Source organism: Zea mays, chromosome 3 (genome assembly GCF_902167145.1).
Source record: "Zea mays cultivar B73 chromosome 3, Zm-B73-REFERENCE-NAM-5.0, whole genome shotgun sequence".
In the NCBI taxonomy this organism is placed as follows: Eukaryota; Viridiplantae; Streptophyta; class Magnoliopsida; order Poales; family Poaceae; genus Zea; species Zea mays.
In genome coordinates, this window is record NC_050098.1 from 13,908,641 (window position 1) to 13,929,518 (window position 20,878).

The window sequence follows — 20,878 nt, forward strand, 5'->3', positions numbered from 1 at the left end:
ATAACCCAAAAGAAAACCAATATCACAACGTCTTTGAAACTTCCCTAGGTGATGGCGTTTCTTGTAGATGTAGCATTTGCACCCAAATACCCGGAAGAAGGAGACGTCTGGCTTTTTCCCATTTAGCAGTTCATAAGGAGTCTTCGCAAGTAGCCGGTGAGGAAATAGCCTGTTTGATGCATAGCAAGCAGTGTTGACAGCTTCGGCCCAAAACCTCTCCGGTGTGTTATACTCATCAATCATTGTTCTTGCAAGGGTGATCAAGGTCCTAATTTTCCTTTCAACAACTCCATTTTGTTGAGGTGTATATGTGGCAGATACTTCATGCTTGATCCCAATCTCATCACAGTACTCATGAATGTTGGTGTTGTCAAATTCTTTGCCATTGTCACTTCTAATCTTCTTAATCTTGCAATCAAATTCATTTTGTGCTTTCTTGGCAAACTTCTTGAATATAGATGCAACTTCAGATTTGTCATGGAGAAAGAACACCCAAGTGTATCTTGAGAAGTCATCAACAATCACTAGACAGTAGAGGTTGCCACCGGCACTGACATAATTTGTAGGTCCAAATAAATCCATATGAAGTAGTTCCAGTGGCCTTGATGTTGACATGAAAGCTTTAGTGGGATGTGTATTAGCAACTTGCTTTCCAGCTTGACATGCACTGCATGGCTTGTCTTTTTCAAACACCACATCCTTTAATCCTCTAACCATATCTTTCTTTAATACCTTCTTGAGTGTGCTCATTCCAACATGTGCAAGCCTCCTATGCCAAAGCCATCCAAGAGAAGCTTTGGTGAAGAGGCAAGTTCTTAAGTCTGCATCTTCAGAAGTGAAATCCACTAAGTAGAGGTTGTTGTATCTAAATCCCTTGAATACCATTGATTCATCATCCATTTTTGTTACAATAACCTCTGATGGAGTGAATAAGCATTGAAGTCCAAGATCACAGAGTTGTCCCACTGATAATAGATTGAAACTCAAAGGTGCAACTAAGAGAACATTTGATATTGATAAGTCATTTGAGATTGCCACCTTGCCAAGTCCTTGTACTTTTCCTTTTGAGTTGTCTCCAAATGTGATTTTATCTTGACCATCAACATTCTCATCTAATGAGGTGAACATCCGTGGGTTGCCTGTCATATGTTGTGTGCATCCACTGTCAATAACCCAATGGCTCCCACCGGTCTTGTAGTTCACCTACATTCACAGACAATTCAAGCTTGAGTTTTGAGAGCCCTATATTGCATAGGACCAGTGACTCTCTCAATTAAGGACTTTGCCACCCAGATTTGTCTAGGTCTACTCTTATTTGGTGGACCTAGGAATGTAACCTTAATCTTTCCATTTGCAACCTTTCTTAAAACATAGTGAGCATTGAAAGCAAATGGTCTTGAGTGCTTAGGCAAGGGAGTTGGTGGTTTAGCTTTGCAGTTGTGGGCAAAATGACCTTCATTTCCACACTCAAAGCATTTGATAGGCTTGTGAGTCTGCTTTGGCTTGTATTGAGTGATAGCTTTCTTTTGCACAAAAGCATTGTATCCAATACCACTCTTGTTATTTTTCATAACAGTGTTCATAAGCAGCTCATTTTGGAGGTATTGACCCTTGTTGAACTTTTGCACACTTGTTGCAAGATGTTCTTTTTCACTTTTTAGTTTCTTGACCTCATTCTTAAGCCTTTGATTATCCACTGCCAACTCATTGTTGAAATCATTGTTCTCAATAGCAACTTTTCCTCTAGTAGTTGCATCAGTCAAGTAATTCTTCAATTTTTGGTTGTCTAAAGTCAGGACTTCAACTTTTTCAGTCAATTCAGCATGTAGACTAGTTTGCTCTTCTTGAATCAAGTCATCACATGAGGTTGCTACATCAAGCTTAACAACAGGGTTAATAGCCTCATGTGTTTTGCAAGATAAAAGTTCATTTTCAACAAGAAGATTGTCATGATCAAATTTAATTTGAGTATAGTCTTCCTTGATCTTAACTAGTCTATTTTGCAACTCCCTATTAGCTTCATTTAATTTGTCATATTTTTCCTTAGCATCTTTTAGGGAGTTTGTGAGCTCATTTACAGTTGATGACATAGTTTTATTTTCTTCTTTTATTTCATCACTAGCCTTTATAACTATGTCATACTTGGCATTTAAAGATTCATTTTCATTTTTCAACCTATCACATTTAGCTTTTGACTTTCTAATGATTTGAGTATATTCTTTAAGTAAGTCAGCTAACTCATCATATGAAGGTGAAGCAAATTCTTCATCACTATCACTATCACTATCATCATCACTATTAATATCATTTTGTACCTTTCGTTCACCCTTAGCCATAAGGCACAGGTGAGAAGTGGATGATGGCGATGGTGGTGGTGAAGAGAAGTCCCCGGCGATGGCCGCAACTTTTTCATCATCCTCTTCTTCACTTGAAGAAGATCCACTTGATGATTCGACGTCGGTGAGCCAGTCGCCAACAATATAGGCCTTTCCATTCTTCTTCTTGTGGAACCTCTTTTGCTTCCCATCCTTCCTCTTGAAGAATTTCTTTTCCTTCTTTTCATCATCGCTGTCATCTTCCTTCTTGCCCTTGAACTTGTTCTTCTTGGGCTTGTTGCATTGATGAGCAAGATGACCAAGCTCACCACAGTTGTAGCAGTCCATCTCAGAAATGGGCTTTCTTTTGTTGGAAAAGAACTTCTTCTTTCTTGAATCAAATTTGATGCCTTCTCTATTTAGCTTCTTCAACATCTTGGTGGTCTTCCTTACCATTAAGGCAATGTTTGCATCAAGGTCATCATCACTTGAGGATTCTTCCTCAACTTGCATTTTCGCTTTTCCCTTTCTTTCATGATTTGCTTTGAGAGCCAAATCCTTTCTTTTGGAAGATGATTCTTCTTTGTTGATGTGCATGTACATCTCATGGGCATTGATCTTTCCCAAAATTTGTGTAGGTGTGGTAACTGAAAGATCCATTTGATGTAGCACAGTGACAATGTGTCCATATTTGTCTATTGGGAGGACACTGAGAATCTTCCTCACAACATCCGGTTGTGAGATTTGAGTAAGCCCCAATCCATTGACTTCCTCTACAAGAATATTAAGTCGTGAGTACATAGCGTTTGCATTTTCATTAGTAAGCATTTCAAAAGAATTTAACTTTCGCATAGCTATGTGATATCTTTCCTCACGTTCACTTCTAGTTCCTTCGTGTAGAGCACAAATGTCCATCCACAAATCATGAGCATTTTTATGATTCCGAACTCTATTGAACACATCTTTGCAAAGGCCTCTAAAAAGGGTGTTTTTGGCCTTTGCATTCCATTTCTCATAATTGAACTCATCACCTACAAGATTTGTGGGATCTCTAGGTTGGGGAAACCCTTGTGTGGCGGCTTTATAGACACCAATGTCTATAGCCTCTAAGTATGCTTCCATACGAATTTTCCAATAAGGAAAATCGTCACCATCAAAAACGGGAGGAGGTCCATCCCCACCGGACATCGTAACTCTAGCGGTTAAGCTAATCTATGAGCAACAAGGCTTTGATACCAATTGAAAGGATCACGATGCCCAAGAGGGGGGGGTGAATTGGGCTTTTCTAAAAATCAACACTAATTAAAACCTAAGCAAGAGCTAAACAAGAGCCCAACTTCACCCCAACAACTAGCACTAAGAATATAATACTAGAAATGTAACAAAGCTAAGATAATACTTCAAATACTTGCTAGACAAATACACAATGTAAAGTGCTTGAATTAAGTGCGGAATGTAAAGCAAAGTTTAGAAGACTCCTCCAATTTTTCCCGAGGTATCGAAGAGTCGGCACTCTCCACTAGTCCTCGTTGGAGCACCCGCGCAAGGGTATCGCTCCCCCTTGGTCCTCGCAAGAACCAAGTGCTCACTATGAGATGATCCTTTGCCACTCCGGCGCGGTGGATCCCTCGAGACCGCTTACAAACTTGAGTCGGGTCACCAACAAGATCTTCACGGTGATCACCGAGCTCCCAACGCCACCAAGCCGTCTAGGTGATGCCGATCACCAAGAGTAACAAGCCATAGACTTTCGCTTGACCAAGAGAAGCCTAATGCAAGTGGTGTGTGCTCTAGGTGGCTCTCACTAGCGCTAATGAGGAACAAGCGCGGATTATGATTCTCTAATCTCCTCACTAGGCTTTTGGTGCTTGCAATACTCTACCAAGGTGCTGGAATAAATGTGGAGTGCAAGACATTGAATATGGTGGGTGGAGGGGGTATAAATAGCCCTCACCCACCAACTAGCCGTTACAGGCAATGTGCTGCGCGATGGCGCACCGGACAGTCCGGTGCGCCACCGGTGCGCCAACGGTCACTTCCAACGGCTAGTTCTGACAGCTAGCCGTTGGACTCATGGCGCACCGGACAGTGAACAGTTCACTGTCCGGTGCACACCGGACAGTCCGGTGTGATGTCCGGTGTGCCACTAAATTCAACTTCAAACTATGCGCTCTCGGGTTTCTGGGAAGGTAAAAACACTTCCGTGGACCAGCCTGGCCCCACCTGGCAGAGGGTGCACCGGACAGTCCGGTGCACACCGGACAGTCCGGTGCCCCTAAGCCAGAAACACTAAATCTTGTTTTCAGCTGATTTTCAAATCGGTTTTCGTTCTAACTTGTGTGTGAGTTCTAGAGTGACACCTAGCACTGTATATGAGTGTGATTGTGCACCAACACTACACTAGAACTCTCTTGGTCAAACTACTCATCGACAACCCCTCTTTATAGTACGGCTAAAAGAGAATAAAAGACCTAACTAAATCGCGAGTGTCCACATCTCCTTGACACTCGGACTCCTTAGACCTTCACCTTTTGTTCCGTCGTTTTAGCCGTCGCTTCGAGTTCTTATCTCCGGGATTGTTTTCACGGTTGTAGTACTTCTACCTGTCATGCGACCTAACTTACCATTTGTCTCTGCAAAACACACGTTAGTCACATATAATATTACGTTGTCATTAATCACTAAAACCAACCAGGGGCCTAGATGCTTTCAATTGGTTAACCGATTGAGTTGCTTCATTCCAACATGACCAAGTCTTCTATGCCATAACCAACCTAGTGAAGCTTTTGAGAATAGGCAAGTTGTGAGCTTTGCCTCATTAGATGAGAAATCAACAAGATAAAGATTTTCATGTCTAAAACCTTTAAACTTAAGATTGCTACCATCAACACTAGAGATAATAACATCTTCAACCGTGAAATTGCAACAAAATCCTAAATCACATAATTGAGCTACGGAAAGTAAATTAAAATTCAAATACTCAACCAAGAGCACATTTGATATGGAATGATCATTTGAAATAGCAATTTTACCCAAACCTTTAACCTTTCCTTTGCGATTATCTCCAAATGTGATACTATCATAATTTGAGCAATCTTCCTCACTCATTTGGGTAAACATTTTCATATCTCCGGTCATGTGTTGAGTGCATCCACTATCTAACACCCAATGATTCTCTCCTGCCTTGTAGTTTACCTACAAAAGGAAATCAATCTCTTTTAGGTACCCAAACTTGCTTGGGTCCTTGGATGTTAGTGACCAAGGTCTTTGGCACCCAAATAGCTTTCTTTTTGTTTCCAACAATTGAAGTACCAACAAATTTAGCATGAACACCTTTTGCATTATGAGAAAGAACATAACAATGCTCAAAACAAGTGGAGGATACATTTTTGAACTTGGGATAATTTTTCTTAACATGTCCCTTCTTGTGACACTTGTGACACACTTTGTCACATTCTTTCACAAACAATGTCTTTTGCTTTACAAAAGCATTCTTTCCTTTCTTGAGAACATATCCAAGACCTTCACGGTTAAGAGAGCACCGTTGACTTCCCAATATGAAATCCAATTTAGCCTTACCACCATATGCCTTTTCTAGGTCATGAGTTAGAGTGTTTACTCTATCTACTAACACTTCATTCTCAACAATAATTTTTGATTCATCAAGAGCAATGTTATCATTGAGAGAAATTTTGCATTTATCACAAATAGAGTTAGTAGGTAGTGGTTCACTTGTAAGACTATCAAGTAAGTCACAAGTGACTCCAACATCCTTAGTGACCACCTCAACTTCATGCACAATAGACGATTTTGAGCATCCGCAAGCTTCTCACAATTTTCTTTTAGGTCATTGTGAGAGGTCTTGAGCTCCTCAAAATACACTTGGAGGTTTTTATACAATTCCTTCAATGTCTTAAATTTTTCTTTTTCTTTGTGCATGTAGTCATCGGCCTCACCTAACATTTTAACAAGATCATCATATGAATGGCCATCATCATCAACATCATCGATATCATCATCATCATCATTTATATCATTTAAATCGGTGATGATTTTTACCTTAGCATCTCCCTTTGCCATGAGACAATGGGGGATGAGAAGAGTGAGGGAGCTTCCTTGATGGTAATTCCGGCATTAAGCTTGGATGAGGTGTCATCATCATCATCATCCGAGCTATCATCCGAGTCCCATTCAACTAAGTAGTCTTTGCCATCTTTCTTCTTGTTATAGTATTTCTTTTTCTTCTTGTCACTTTCATCTTTGCCCTTCTTCTTCTTGCTTGGACAATTCATGGCAATGTGATCGGGTTCCCCACACTCAAAACACTTTCTATCATTGAAAGCATTTCTTCTTGATGTTTTACCTCTCCTAGGTTGACCTCTCTTCATCTTCATGAATTTATTGAATTTCCTTACAAATAGAGCCATGTCACCATCACTCTCACTTTCATTTTCTTCATCATTACTATCTTCCTTTTCAATTGCCTTTGAGGCCTTAGCTTTGAGAGCAATTGATTCATTTTTCACCTTCTTTGCCAAACTTAAAGCATCAGCTTGTGACTTCTTAAATATATCTTGAGTGAGAATTTCTCCCAATACTTCGGTTGGAGAAGTTGTAGATAGATCACTCCTTACTAACATTGTCACAATGGTCTCATATTTCTCCGGAAGTGATCTAAGGAACTTGTGAGTGAAATCCACATCCGGTACATTAAAACCAAGTCCCTTGAGTTCATTTACTATCTTATTTAACCGATTGAACATATCGGATACACTCTCATCTTCTTTCATAATAAATTGCTCAAACTTCCCTTTGCACACATATAGTTTGGCACTCTTCACAATTGTAGTTCCTTCATGAATTTCCATTAGCTTAATCCAAATCTCATGAGCGGTTGTGAGATTCTTGATACGATTGAACTCATTTATATCAAGAGCATCATAAAAGACATTCATGGCTTGATCATTTGTGAGGATATTCTCATTATCACTAACGGATGGTTCATCTTCTTTCAACACAACAAATCCATCCCTGACAATTGGCCAAATTTTTTCACCCATTGCTCTAAGATGCATTGACATTCTTATTTTCCAATAGTCATAATTATTCCCATCAAAATGCGGTGGCTTTCCAATGTGCACATTGTTGTTACTAGCCATTTTGTCCCACTCCGGGATGATTAGATCCACAAACAATGGAGTCCTCGGCTCCGATACCACTTGTAGGATCTAGGACACCGGCTAGAGGGGGGGTGAATAAGCGGTTTTGACTAAAATAAAAAACACTAGGTAAATTTAATCAATATAACAAGATGAATAAATTCTCTAGTGACAACAAGTAAACAATGTATGAGAAACAACTACGGTGATTGAATACTTGAGGAACAATATGCAAAACACTAATCACTTGCAAGGCAATAAGTAATGCAAGAAAGTAGAGACACCGAAATTTATCCCGTGGTATCGGTGATTTGCCGATCACCCCTAATCCACGTTGAGGTGGACTTCAAGCTCTCACTTGCTCCTCTATCAAGACACGACTTGATCTTTGAGCCAAGTGGACAAGAAATCACTCAATACCTCGATTCCACTAATGTCACCTTTGTCGCTCCGGCGAGGTAGGCGCAAACCCCTCACAATCAACACCGCGGCTTCTCCACAATCTTCTTGGAGAGCTCGACGGAGACAATCACCCGAGCCGTCTAGGGGGCGGCAACCTCCAAGAGTAATAAGCCAAAGACGCTTGCTCGGTGTCCCACCTAGTGCCTCAAGAATCACCGAATGATGCAAATGCACTAGGAACCCTCAATCTCTCACTAGAATGCAATCTCAAGCAAAGAGCGTGAGAGAGTGAGTTGGAGGATCACAAATGAGCTCAATGTGTGCAAGGAATGGCCAAGGGAGCCCTCTCACACGAGCTACCCTTCTATTTATAGTCCCCCATCAAAATCCAACCGTTATGTGCAAAAAGCACCAGTTCTGCGCACAAGCGGACGGTCCGCGCCCTAGGGCCGGAGGTCCGTCGTACATATAACGACTATAAATCCCGTTTGAAAATTGTCAGAGCTGTCAGAAAAGGTGGATCCGGACAGTCCGCCCTCCAAGGCCGGACCGTCCGCGACCTGGCAGCTTGAGGCACCCGAAGCTCGGACCAAGAACAGTTAACACGGGCGGACCGTCCGCCTATAAAGCCGGACGGTCCGAGACCTGAGACAGTACTGTCCGGACTAGTCTCCCGGACAGTCCGTAGTACAAATCTACAAAATCACACAGTCCCTGTCCAAAACATGTTTGACACTTGCGAACTGTCCGCCCAACACAGCCGGACGGTCCGCGCTATAATTCAGGGACTGGCCCGAAACCAGCCTTCTCTGGTCATGACTGCGGACGGTCCGGCCCTAAGGCCCGAACGGTCCGCAGTGCAATGGAACAATGTGGCTTCCGAAGTGGTCAGACTTCGAACCCCTCTGGTGGATCGCAGACGGTCCGCCCTCAAGGCCCGGACGGTCCGCGCATCCAAGACTTTGCAATTTTCAAACTCACTTTTGAAAGAACTTTTAACTCAAGAAATTTGAAGCGCTGTTAGTCCTCATGCAAATGCAACTACTTGATTCTCTATGAGGCACTAAGTTTTACACAGATCAAAGTCATTGACCCCTCTTAATAGTACGACTATCTAGCCTACTAATCCGGTCAGGTATCTTCTCTAAACTCCTCAAGACCGACAAAAACGAAACCTATATTATACCTTTGCCTTCATTTGATCCACAACCAATGCTTATGATTCTCCAACATTTCCTGTTCTATGTGGTCCAACCCTGCATTCTTATTTCTCCAAGAATCGTTAGTCCACAAGCAGTTGTCATTAATTACCAAAATATCACCAAAGGGGCCTAGATGATTCACAGCAGGGGAGGGGTTGAGCACGTACCAGGCAGAGGGATCGGTGAGAGGGAAAACCACCGCGGGTTCCCGGTGCACAAGGCTCCGGCGAAACTCACCGTGGTCGAGACGACGACAGGAACGACTGAACGGTTGTACGACCGAGGGCGCGGTGTTGCGAGTTGAGGGGGCGCGGGGTATTCACCTAGGCGCTCGAGTGACGTGGGGCGGGTCGTGGGGGCGTGGGCGTGGTTTGACTGTGCGCGGGGCGCACGCCATGGACGCGACGGTTGCGGGGGAAGAGGATGGGTCTGACGGACAGGGCCCGCGAGCGAGCGAGAGCGGGTGCGCGCGAGCACGCAACGACGCTGACGAGGCGGTCCCATGGGGCAAGGAGAGAGAAGAGGCGAGCGAGCGAGCTGGACGCGCGCGCGGGCGTCCAGTTGGGCTGGAGTGACTGTTTGGGCTGAAATGGCTTTTCCATTTTCCTGAATTTCTAAATGCATTTTCTTTTAATTTTCTCTAAGTAATTCAAATCAAATTTAAATAATTCAAATATATGCATCAAACAAAAAGAATAATCCTGGTTCAGCATGATGCAACATTTCATGACTTTCATAGATTTTGATATAGTGAAGAAATAATTAATCTCCCACTTAATAGACATAATTCTAATAAAAAATATGAGAGAAAGAAACAAGAGCTAACACATCAATTTGGTAGGCATTAGAGAGAAAAAATTGTACTTCCAAATTTAGGGTATTAGTGTGTTACATGCGGGGGTGGCGTATGTGGGGTTTAGGGGGGTGGGGGACGCTGACGTTAGGGTTTTAATAGAGCAGTATAGAATATGTAGCCCTCCGTCCAACTGACATTAAAGTTTTAATAGAGTAGTTTAGAATATGTAGGCCTCCGTCTAGCAAAGTAGCAGACATGCGTCATTACTCATTAGAGCAACTCCAAAAGCTTATATAAAAATCCTAGCTAAATCTCAAGTTTACAGAGCACACTTGGCTAAACAAATCTATCTACAAAGCATGGGTTCCAACAAACAATCTAAAGGAAACGCTAAACTTGGCTTTTTTTGCATGTTTGACTTTTTCTTGGCTTTTTTGCATGTTTGAATTTTTCCAACCTGTAGACCGCTCTCACTCTCAACGCTCTGAAGAATCGGATGCCGCATGTGCAATCTGATTTGAATAGTTCTGCATGTGCAATCTGATCTGCATGACGTTCTGCTGTGCCAATCCACAGGCCGGGACTTAGTGTGCGATGAAGTATTTGACTTCTCCAACATGAAGAATCGGACGCCAGAAACCTTCAGATTTAGATGCGGCAACCTGCAACCTTAAATAGACACCTGCGGTGAACATTGGAGAGCACTCGACGCCTGCCAACTGAACCCAACATCAACGGTGAATAGTGGGTAGGACTTGATGCCCGCAACCTGAAGATTGTCACACTACTGTGACAGCCAGGTGGTGTACGGTGCTGTCGATAATCGGATGTCTAGAAGCTGAAAGCTGCCGCCGCGACTTCGACGTCTTGTACGGGACCACTTCGACGGTATGGAGTCAGATGATGAATTCAATCAGTTTGTAATGAACGACCTGATTGATCCGTCATCTTCGGATGATGAGAATGATCTGTTTTTTGATGCCGCGCACGTGATCGTTGATGGTTTAGTTAATCATCCGGGACGAATTGGTTCTGTTGAGGGACACGCGGTAGTGCATCGTGACAGACTGTTACACCATGCTCTTCTTTACAAAGACTATTTCTCAGATAATCCTACGTTCAATTCAAAGACTTTTAGACGGAGGTTCGCAATGATTTATATTTTTTTCCTATTTCTTTTTACATCATTTCAGTATTGCTAATTTTTAACTGCATCGTGATATAGGTTTCGGATGAGGCGACCTGTATTTCTTCGCATAATGAATGCTGTTGAGGAACATGACAACTATTTTGTGCAGAAGAGGAATGCTGCTGGTGTGCTAGGTCTATCTTCTCTTCAAAAGGTCGTTGCGGCTTTCCGTATGTTAGCTTATGGAGTTCCGGCTGACGCTTTGGACGAATACATTCGTATTGGTGAGAGTACCGCTCTGGAAGCTTTGCGAAAGTTTGTAGTAGCTGTTGTTGAGGTATTCGGACCAGAGTACATGAGATTGCCTAACGAACAGGATATAGCTAGGTTGCTTGCAATTGGAGCAAGCAGAGGATTTCCAGGTATGCTCGGATCCATAGATTGTATGCATTGGAGCTGGAAAAATTGTCCTACCGCATGGCACGGGATGTACAGGGGACATAAAAAGGAGCCCACAATTATACTCGAAGCAGTTGCATCTAAAGATCTATGGATATGGCATGCATTTTTTGGCATGCCTGGTTCACATAATGATATTAATGTGCTTCATAGGTCTCCTATATTTGCAAGGCTTACTGAGGGGGAAGGTCCACAAGTTAAGTACAACATCAATGGGCATGATTATTCAATGGGATATTATCTAGCAGATGGCATATATCCATCGTGGGCAACTTTTGTTAAGACCATTCCAGAGCCACAAGGTAATAAGAAAAAATATTTTGCAAAGGCACAAGAAGCCTGTCGAAAGGATGTTGAAAGGGCATTTGGGGTTCTACAATCTCGCTTTGCTATAGTTCGTGGGCCGGCTCGTTTGTGGGATGAAGACACACTCCATGATATTATGATGGCTTGCATCATACTGCATAATATGATTGTTGAAGACGAACGGGATGAGTACGGAGGAGAACAAGTTTACAACTTCGACGATATGGGACAATATCTTTGCAACTACGACGACATGGGACAAAGGGTGATAGTGTCGCACAATTCTTCACCTGAACTCGATGCATTCATTCAAAAATACAAAAATATCAAGAACAAGGAAACCCACTATCAGCTTAAGGCAGACCTGATCGAGCACTTGTGGCAAAACCATTCTGAGTTATATAAAATTGATTAATGTGCTATTTATTTATTTTTATCTACTTTATGTAATAAGAACAAAGTTGTGCAGTAAACATGGTTACTGTTTATTTCCACTTCAATTGCCTGCAATCATGTGTGGAGTTACGTGTTCACAACAGGTGAGGATAATCTATAAATCAAATATTTACGTTTTCAAGAAACATCCAAACGAGATCTTGTAATTTTTTTCTGTTCTTGTGTACCATGCAGTCCCTTTTTTCAGTCCAATACACGAAACTTGAAAACATTCAGTCCCTTTTTGAGTACCATGCGAACAGAAAAATCTAGCAGCAAAAATCATCTTGGACTATGAAGCAAAAATCTAGCATACTTAACTAAAACTAGAAAATTCTAGATATTGAAACGTCTTGCAAGAATCTCGTTCTGACGATCTTCATAATACTGCTGTTGTTTATAGTTCATGGTGCTAAGGTCCAAACCAATTATTCTGTCCTCTTCGAGCTGTCTTTGGAACGCAAACTTTTCTTTGTCCAATTTGATCCTTTCTTCCTGTAGAGCAAAGGCTTTATTGCACCTCTCCTCTTTCTTCAAGTCCTTTTCAAGGTCAGAATCTTTCTTCTTTGCAATTAGATAGTCTACAACTTCCATGGACGAACGTTGTCGTAGCTTTTGTTTCTCCTTCTTCTTACCGTCGGGCCTACATGATGGTTCATCATGATCAGCACCCCCAAGAGGGGCATCTACGGCAATTGCATTTGCAACTGATGCTGGAGAAGAATTTGTCGTTGTCTTCTGTTTCTTAGTGGCTGATTTTTTTGCACTTCCAATTTCCTTCCGCCTATCCATCCACTTGGGCTTGTCCTTCAAGATTTTCCAGCAATGCAGGTATGAAAACTTCTTATCCTTTGGGTCTTCGGCCTTGAACATTACACATGCATTTGCGACCTGCACATGTCAAACCAAAAAAACATGAAATAGAGTTTTCTCAAATAATCATACCTAACACAAAATTAGTTTGCTGACAATGAAATAAAAACCTTGTCATCAATTGACCAACCACTGTGATTCCTAGCTTCAACCCTAGACAGACATCCACAAAACAGATTCACATCATGTTGTATACCAGACCAACGATTCATTAAAGATACTTCAGAACGATTTGAGTCAAACTTCTTGTTTGCATTGAAATATTCATGTATCCTTCTCCATAGTGTGCCATGTGTTTGATCAACTCCTTGAATAGGATCCATGCCCACATTCAGCCAAGCTGACACAAGAAGAATGTCCTCCTCATCTCTAAAATTTTTGCTTCTACCCTGAGAACTCTTGGCTGTTGCACGACCATGTTGGATTCTTACATCACTACGAGTTGCTTGAGATTCTTCAATACCATTAACCAGGAGATTTGTGTAATACCTAGAATCCATGGTACCTGTGCAAAACATAATTATATGTCATGCTTCTAAAGGGACCACATTATATACCATACACTTCAAGGCTGATGAACACAAAAACAATTTCCTATATTTCTGTATATACTAAACATAAATAAAGATACAAAGTGCTTTGTTGTTTATACGCTACTTCCTTTCACTCATAAGGCATAAATTACTTATTATCAATTTACTGTAAATAAAGAAATAATGGCACTCATGACTGAACAATTAATGTCGCAGTCATTCATCCGAGTTCATGTCAACATAACGAAAATGGAGGTATCTCAACTTCATGCAATACATATGTTTTAGTGTGTTATGGAATATGCTGCAAGCCTGCAACATTCTAACATCCTCCATTTTAGCTTACTATGCCACTGTACTAGTTTCTTTTGCCTGGTACACATATATATGACTATATTGTTTAGTGATCTGTTTTAGTGGAAGTACAACAGGGATACATTTTTCACTAACTATACCGTGGATACTTATTTAAGAAAACTTGGCTTTGAGATGACTTGTACAATTGATGATGTCTAGACTTGTCTGCATGTCCTTATTATCAATTTCATTTAAATAAATAAACAAGGGCAATAAGGACTGAACAATCAATGTCGCAGGCAGTCATTGGTCTTGATCACAAACTCAATGTGCTACCATTGTTTACATCAGAGGAACCTAAGAGAACAATTTCTGAAATAATTTGCAAACATGTACTGATCCTTTTTAATCCATCAGCTTGGTACAATAAATTCTGATACTCAAAAACTGAACCATTCCTAAAAAACTGAACCATTACTAGAAAATGTTCTGAAATGAAATATGCACATTATTCCTAAAAAATGAACCATTCCTTGTTCCTACATCTACATAACAGTTCAGTAAAATGGTGCTCTGTTTTCATGTATGGCTGAACAGTAAGTTCAGTAGATTGGGAGCATCGTCCAACAGTTCACAACTGGGTTGTCCAACGTTAACTTCATATCAAAAGAATACACATGACCTTTCTGAACATAAAGTTCCATCGGTTTGATGAAAAAGTAATAGGGATCTTCAGGAAACAAATGACGATACAACCATGATTTTATTCAGGTCATGACTGAAAACTAGGATCAGAAAGATACTAACTGAAAAATCAGGTGTGTTATTGGAAGTTGCTCAACCAAGGAATAAATTAAGAGTGACAGTATTAAAATCTGAAGGTTAATTTTGTTGGCGTTCTCACCGTCGAATTGGCTACCACTTGGCACATCTTCTGGGATCCGATCGTTGGCTGTGAGGGGAACCACCTGGTGGCGCATGGATCTGATAGTGGAGTCAGCGGACTCTCCCTCCAGATGATATGCCTCTTCTTCCACCCTTCCTAGAAGAAACTGGGATTGACTCTCTGCAGATCCGATACCCATCCCTTTTTCTCCACTCTCTATTCGACAGGGTCGCGGCGGCCTGAACATTGCGGCGGCGATGGAAGATTGCGGCGGCCAGAGCGCAACAGCATGGGCGTGGATGCGAGTGGGATGGCGCGAAAGCGGGAGGGCGTGGGAGCGGGAGCGCAGGAGAGCGTGCTGGCGGGAGAATGGCGAGTTGGAGCTGCTCGGCAAAGATGGCCAGCGACGGGAACGCGATGCCGAGTGAGATGGAGAAGCGAGCTCGATGGCGAGACTGTTGGATCTAGTTTTTCACGGTCTTTTCTCTTTTTTGGCGAGGAAATAATGTTTAACGAGTCTGTTGCAGTTGCTCTTAGCCGGAGTGGGCTATCCAGCATGGTGTTCGCACGAACCACCGTCGTCAACGGCTGGGTGCCAAACTGCCAAGGAACGCTCGCCGGCCGCATGGACCCGCACAGCGGAGAGGCGAGCGTCAATTACTGTGGTGGCCTCCACCTCGTACTCGTACTCGTCATCGGCGGCCTGATCGGGCGCAGCAGTCCTGGGGACGAGGTTAGCGTGGCTGGACTGCTGGAGTACATGATATTGGCGGCGTTCTCGCGCTACCGGACGACCGCGCCGACCGCGACGTGGCCGCGCGCACGTCGATGTTCACGGCCAGCACATGCACAGCACATCACGACGTCGACGGCGTTGTTGTAGGCAAGGTCCCGGAGGGCGACGCAGGCGAGCACCGCGGGGATCCCGCCCTGTAGGCAATTGCTAGAGAGGTCGAGCATGCGGAGGCGGCGCAGCGTCCAGATTATTCGTGGGCGGGAACGGTCTGGGAGGAGGAGGGCGAGCACGTGGAGGCTGCAGTTTGCAGGACCAGATCGCTGGCACGTGGGACAGGAGGGCGAGCAGCCGGGCACGCGGTGCTCGTGCTCCCGCGGCGCCGTGGCGGCCGGGGCTAGCGCGGCCGGACGAGTTGGTGCGTGGGGAAGAGATGGGGAAGCGCCGAGCGCGGAACGTGCGGGTCGTGCAAGCGGACGAAAGAGAAACAAGTCGAAGGCCAAAGAAAACCGTCGTTGGCAGAGGAAGCAGTCACTGTGCTTCGTACAGTAGAGGCCCAATGAAGTGGGCCGAGTCCACCTGAAGCGAGACTCCAAGTACTACAGGCCCATCTCATGTTAGCTACGGTGCTAGAGACAGCCCAGCTCAATGAAGTCTACAGGCCGAGCTCATGCCAACCAGCCATCCTACGGGCTCTAGCATCTGGTCTTTGTCCAACAGCAAGTCAACAACAACCCGGTAGCAGCAGCGTGTTTAAAATTCAATATTTTTGGTGGAAAAAAAACAGCTCGATTGCTGTCGAATGTGGCCAAGATCGTAAACTATTCTATGTATAAGATTCATTAAGAAAGCAGCAACCCGTCTGTGCCTGCGCTAATGATGCGTGCCTTCACTAATCAGCGTCCAAAATCATTGCGCGGAATCTCAAAGGGCGGGGCGCACGGTCTAAACATTATTGGTTATTCCCTGCACCCGCAGTGCGGTGCGATGATCGAGATCGGTGGTGGATCCTCTTTTCTTTACGTTCTGCCGGGAAAAGGTCGTGGACGGAAAACGACGCGTTCATAAAATCTGTAGAATCGTAAAGCTTTTATATACAGGTTTTGGTTTGAACTGATGCGAAGTTGCAAAAGACGCTCAAAAATCGACAGAGGAAGTTCATACGCGACGGCCGAATTTACACTTGCAAACGGAAGGGAAAATGGGTCGTGGAGGAGGAAACCGGGAGTATTTACGACGCAGACACTAGTTGATGAGAAAGAAAACGGACTTGATCCATCGATGGCGGCAGAATCACACGGGTGCTCGCCGAACCGGTAGCGGCAAGGCACTCAGAGGTCCTCCGCGATGCAGGCGAGGTGCGGCTGCCAGGGCGCGGCGTGGCTGCCGGTGCTCATGCGCCGCCGGTGCTGCTGCGCGGCGGCCCTCTTGTGCTGCTGCTGATTCTTCTTCTTGGCCGCGGGCGCGGCCGCCGCCTCCTCCGGCGACTCGGCGCCGAGCCCCAGCTGCCGGTCGGTCACGGCGGCGGCGACGACGCTGCCTTCGGACTTGCTGCGCACGTGGCGGCCTGGCGTGCTAGCCCCGCCGCCGCCCTTCTTGGCGTCCGGCACGGACGCGGCCGGGATGAGGAAGTAGATCTCCCCGCGCTCGAGCTCCGAGTCCGGCGACACGATGAGGATCCTGCGCACGACCCCCTGCGGCGACGAGCAGGGCCTGCTGAGCACGTGGTTGGGGTGCGCCGCCAGCACCTCCCCGGCCGACACGGCGCGGCCGTACTCGTCGACGCGGCCGCTGAGGTGCACGATCCGCACCAGGTCCAGCGCGCCGCACGGCAGCACGCACGCCAGGCAGCACCGCAGGCTGTTGCCCATGCCGCGGCTCGTGTTTGATGCCGTGACTGCGCCCGGCTTGTTCCCTCCCCCTGTCTCCCTAGTCCCTCCTCACCGTGACGACGCGGCCAGCACGTATATATAGTTGTCGAGCTCTGAATTGAGGAAATGAGGACAAACACACAGCCGGGAAATGCACTTTGAGGTATCATCGAATTGGATCGCCACGACTAGACGTCTTGTTACCATGGATGCAAAGCATACATCGAAGATATCACACTTAGCTAGATAGATTTAAAAGTAAACTAGAGAGGATAATTAATATATTTACGTAACGAAGAATGACTAGTTTCCGAACAAACTAGCAAAAAGTAACCGTTCAAACTCTCGTACATGGGGGATCCCATGGAAACAAGGACGTCACCGAGTTGATCTAGATCGGATGACAAACCTAGAGCGACATTCTTAATCATCGGATCAAGCGATGAACAACAATAGAGGAGTTAGTAGAGAGGTAGTTGATTGTTTTTTTTTGTCTCAATGGATGTTGGATACCTCAATCGAACATGATCATCTCACAAATATAGAGGGAGTGGTCTTATCTTCAATATGTATGGAGAAAGTTTCTGGTTCTAAAAACGACTTAAAAACAAACCCGTCGGAGAGCCGGGTGGCGGCACTCGCCTAATCTTAAGAACGAGAGGCTACCTAGGGTTAGCCTATGGAGATGCAAGAGCAAAGAACGCACGAGTATTTAGTGGTTTGGGTCGACGGAGCGTAATAATCCACGTCCACTTGATAGTTGTATTGCTGAGAGCTTGAGTGTGGGTGAAGAAGAATCTAAGTGAGGATCAAGTTGTCCCTTGTATCGCATGTGCTCTCACTTTTATAGTCCAAGGAGGCACGTACGTGAGTGCTAAGCCCCGACATGCGATAGGCGGGTCCCTGTGATCTACTATTAAATATATACAACATGGAGTAGTAAATGCTACGGCGGGCAGAGATCTCCTCCCGCACTCACCTTGCAGATCTTCCGACCTGGCGTGCCTTCGCCCTGTTTGTCGGCTTAAGGCTGCCGCCGAGTGGAGCCTGGTATTGTGACGTATGTAGGGGCCAGTCGTGCTGATGTGCGGTGGAGTTAATGCTGAAAGACGCGAGTTGTCACTTCTAGCTAGTACTGTAGAAGACGCTCTGACCGAGCCAACGGTCGCACATGATGGTGTCGCCCACGTGCGCGACGCCGAGACACAACCGCCTGGCTCGGTATCACGCGACTTAATGTGCGGGTCATGCGCTAGACCTGTCCCGAGCGAGGAGTGGGTTTCGAGGCCAATGATCCTGTCATACGGGTCGGGGCACCTGGGCCTGGCACGCTCAATTCCTTAGTGTGTGGTTACATGTAACCACGCGGGTATCTAGTCTTGACACAGTAGGAGAGGGTACCCCAGTTACAGGGTACAAATAGTGCCCCTCTGACTCACCTTAAAAAAGGCTAAAAATCTGCAGGTGGGACCACGAGTGCAATTTAGTCACAAGCAATCTAATTGCGACAGTCGCACAATGGTGCAATGCCTGATGTCACGCTTTTCATCAGATCACCTGTCGTCGCACATATGTCTATGGCTTACTGACATGTGGTCCCACACCTAGTGGTATGCCCGGTCATGTGTGTAACATTCAACAGATAGGAGGTAATCCCAACCGTGGGATCTAGATCCCAAGTGTATCAGAAGGGGTCCTAGCCTAGCGCTGCGGCACCCAATCCCTTGAGCAAGGAAAAAGCCCGAGGGTAGCAGCTCCCCACAACGACTTTGGGGGAGTAAAGGCGGCGTAGGTTGCGCCGCGACGACGAGTCCCTTGTCACGGGGCCCACCGTGAAGCGTCAAAGGACCGCAGGGGTGTGGAAGCATCGGTCAGCAACACGCTGGTGCTCGTCGTCTTGTCGTCTGCGACCCTAAACCCTAAACCCATGGGACCCACAGTTTGTTGCACTCTATCCTTTGAGGCATGCAACCAGGCTTGATGAATAGAGCTTAGGAAGCCAACACTTAAGCTAGAATGAGGTTTGAGCTTTCAGGTACCCAGTTCCATATACTAGGGCACCTGTACTAGAGTGGTGAAGTGTGTAGGCTTAGGGTACAAGACTAGACTAAGCAGTTACACATATCTAGACCACCCTAGAGGACAAGCACCTTTCCTCTAGACCTGGTCCCCAACAATACGAACCTCTTTCAGTAGTAATGGGGGTCCCAAGCTAAGCCGCAAGCAACCTGACTCGACAGGTAGAGTTTAGCAAGCCGACCTGAAAGTCGCCTAGAGGGGGGGTGAATAGGGTGAAACTGAAATTTACAAAGTTAATCACAACTACAAGCCGGGTTAGCGTTAGAAATATAAACGTGTCCGTGAGAGAGGGTGAAAAACAAATCGCAAGCAAATAAGAAGTGTGACACGCGGATTTGTTTTACCGAGGTTCGGTTCTCGCAAACCTACTCCCCGTTGAGGAGGCCACAAAGGCTGAGTCTTTTTCAACCCCTTCCCTCTCTCAAACGGTCCCTCGGACCGAGTGAGCTTTCTCTTCTCAAATCAACCGGGAACAAAACTTCCCCGCAAGGACCACCACACAATTGATGTCTCTTGCCTCGGTTACAATTGAGTATTGATCTCAAGAAAGAATGAGAAAGAAGAAAGCAATCCAAGCGCAAGAGCTCAAAAGAACACGACAAATCACTCTCACTAGTCACTAATGCTTTTTGTGGAATTGGGAGAGGATTTGATCACTTGGATGTGTCTTGTATTGAATGCCTAGCTCTTGTAAGTGGTTGGAAGTGTGAAAACTTGGATGTCTTGAATGTGGGGTGGTTGGGGGTATTTATAACCCCAACCACCAAACTAGCCGTTTGGTGGAGGCTGTCTGTCGCATGGTGCACCGGACAGTCCGGTGCACACCGAACAGTGTCCGGTGCGCCAGCCACGTCACCAGGTCGTTGGGTTCCGACCGTTGGAGCTCTGACTGCTGGGCCCGCCTGGATGTCCGGTGGCACACCGGACATGCACTGTAGAGTGTCCGGTGCGCCACTTCGCGCGTGCCTGACTTCTGCGCGCTCTAGCGCGCATTTAATGCTGCAGCAGGTTGAAAGCATCTAGGCCCCTGGTTGGTTTTAGTGATTAATGACAACGTAATATTATATGTGACTAACGTGTGTTTTGCAGAGACAAATGGTAAGTTAGGTCGCATGACAGGTAGAAGTACTACAACGGTGAAAACAATCCCGGAGATAAGAACTCGAAGCGACGGCTAAAACGACGAAACAAAAGGTGAAGGTCTACGGAGTACGAGTGTCAAGGAGATGTGGACACTCGCGGTTTAGTTAGGTCTTTTATTCTCTTTTAGCCGTACTATAAAGAGGGGTTGTCGATGAGTAGTTTGACCAAGAGAGTTCTAGTGTAGTGTTGGTGCACAATCACACTCATACACAGTGCTAGGTGTCACTCTAGAACTCACTCACAAGTTAGAACGAAAACCG

At 45.1% G+C, this 20,878-nt stretch overlaps 3 protein-coding genes across 4 annotated transcripts; 1 reads left to right on the plus strand and 2 right to left on the minus strand.

The window, feature by feature from the left end:
- The first annotated feature begins 10,605 nt into the window (after window positions 1-10,605).
- LOC103651765 (uncharacterized) lies at window positions 10,606-12,183 on the plus strand. Its single transcript, XM_020550718.1, has 3 exons — window positions 10,606-11,018; window positions 11,100-11,425; window positions 11,639-12,183. The coding sequence occupies exons 1-3, from the start codon at window positions 10,765-10,767 to the stop codon at window positions 12,181-12,183; spliced, it is 1,125 nt and encodes a 374-aa protein (XP_020406307.1). The 5' UTR covers window positions 10,606-10,764.
- Window positions 12,184-12,347: 164 nt separating this feature from the next.
- On the minus strand, window positions 12,348-15,885 carry LOC103649717 (glutathione S-transferase T3-like). Of its 2 annotated transcripts, XM_020550101.3 has the most exons (4): window positions 14,811-15,885; window positions 13,320-13,581; window positions 13,187-13,229; window positions 12,348-13,094 (listed from the first exon to the last, which is right to left on the minus strand). In XM_020550101.3, exons 1-4 carry the CDS (start codon window positions 15,037-15,039, stop codon window positions 12,540-12,542), a joined length of 1,089 nt encoding a protein of 362 aa, XP_020405690.1. In that variant the 5' UTR covers window positions 15,040-15,885; the 3' UTR covers window positions 12,348-12,539. The 2 variants fall into 2 exon arrangements, with proteins under 2 accessions (XP_020405690.1, XP_008673674.1); XM_008675452.4 differs by having other exon boundaries at window positions 13,187-13,581; window positions 14,811-15,884.
- A 701-nt stretch (window positions 15,886-16,586) lies between these two features.
- LOC100278056 (uncharacterized) lies at window positions 16,587-17,455 on the minus strand. Its single transcript, NM_001373984.1, has one exon. The coding sequence runs from the start codon at window positions 17,394-17,396 to the stop codon at window positions 16,857-16,859; it is 540 nt and encodes a 179-aa protein (NP_001360913.1). The 5' UTR covers window positions 17,397-17,455; the 3' UTR covers window positions 16,587-16,856.
- Between the last annotated feature and the right edge of the window lie 3,423 nt (window positions 17,456-20,878).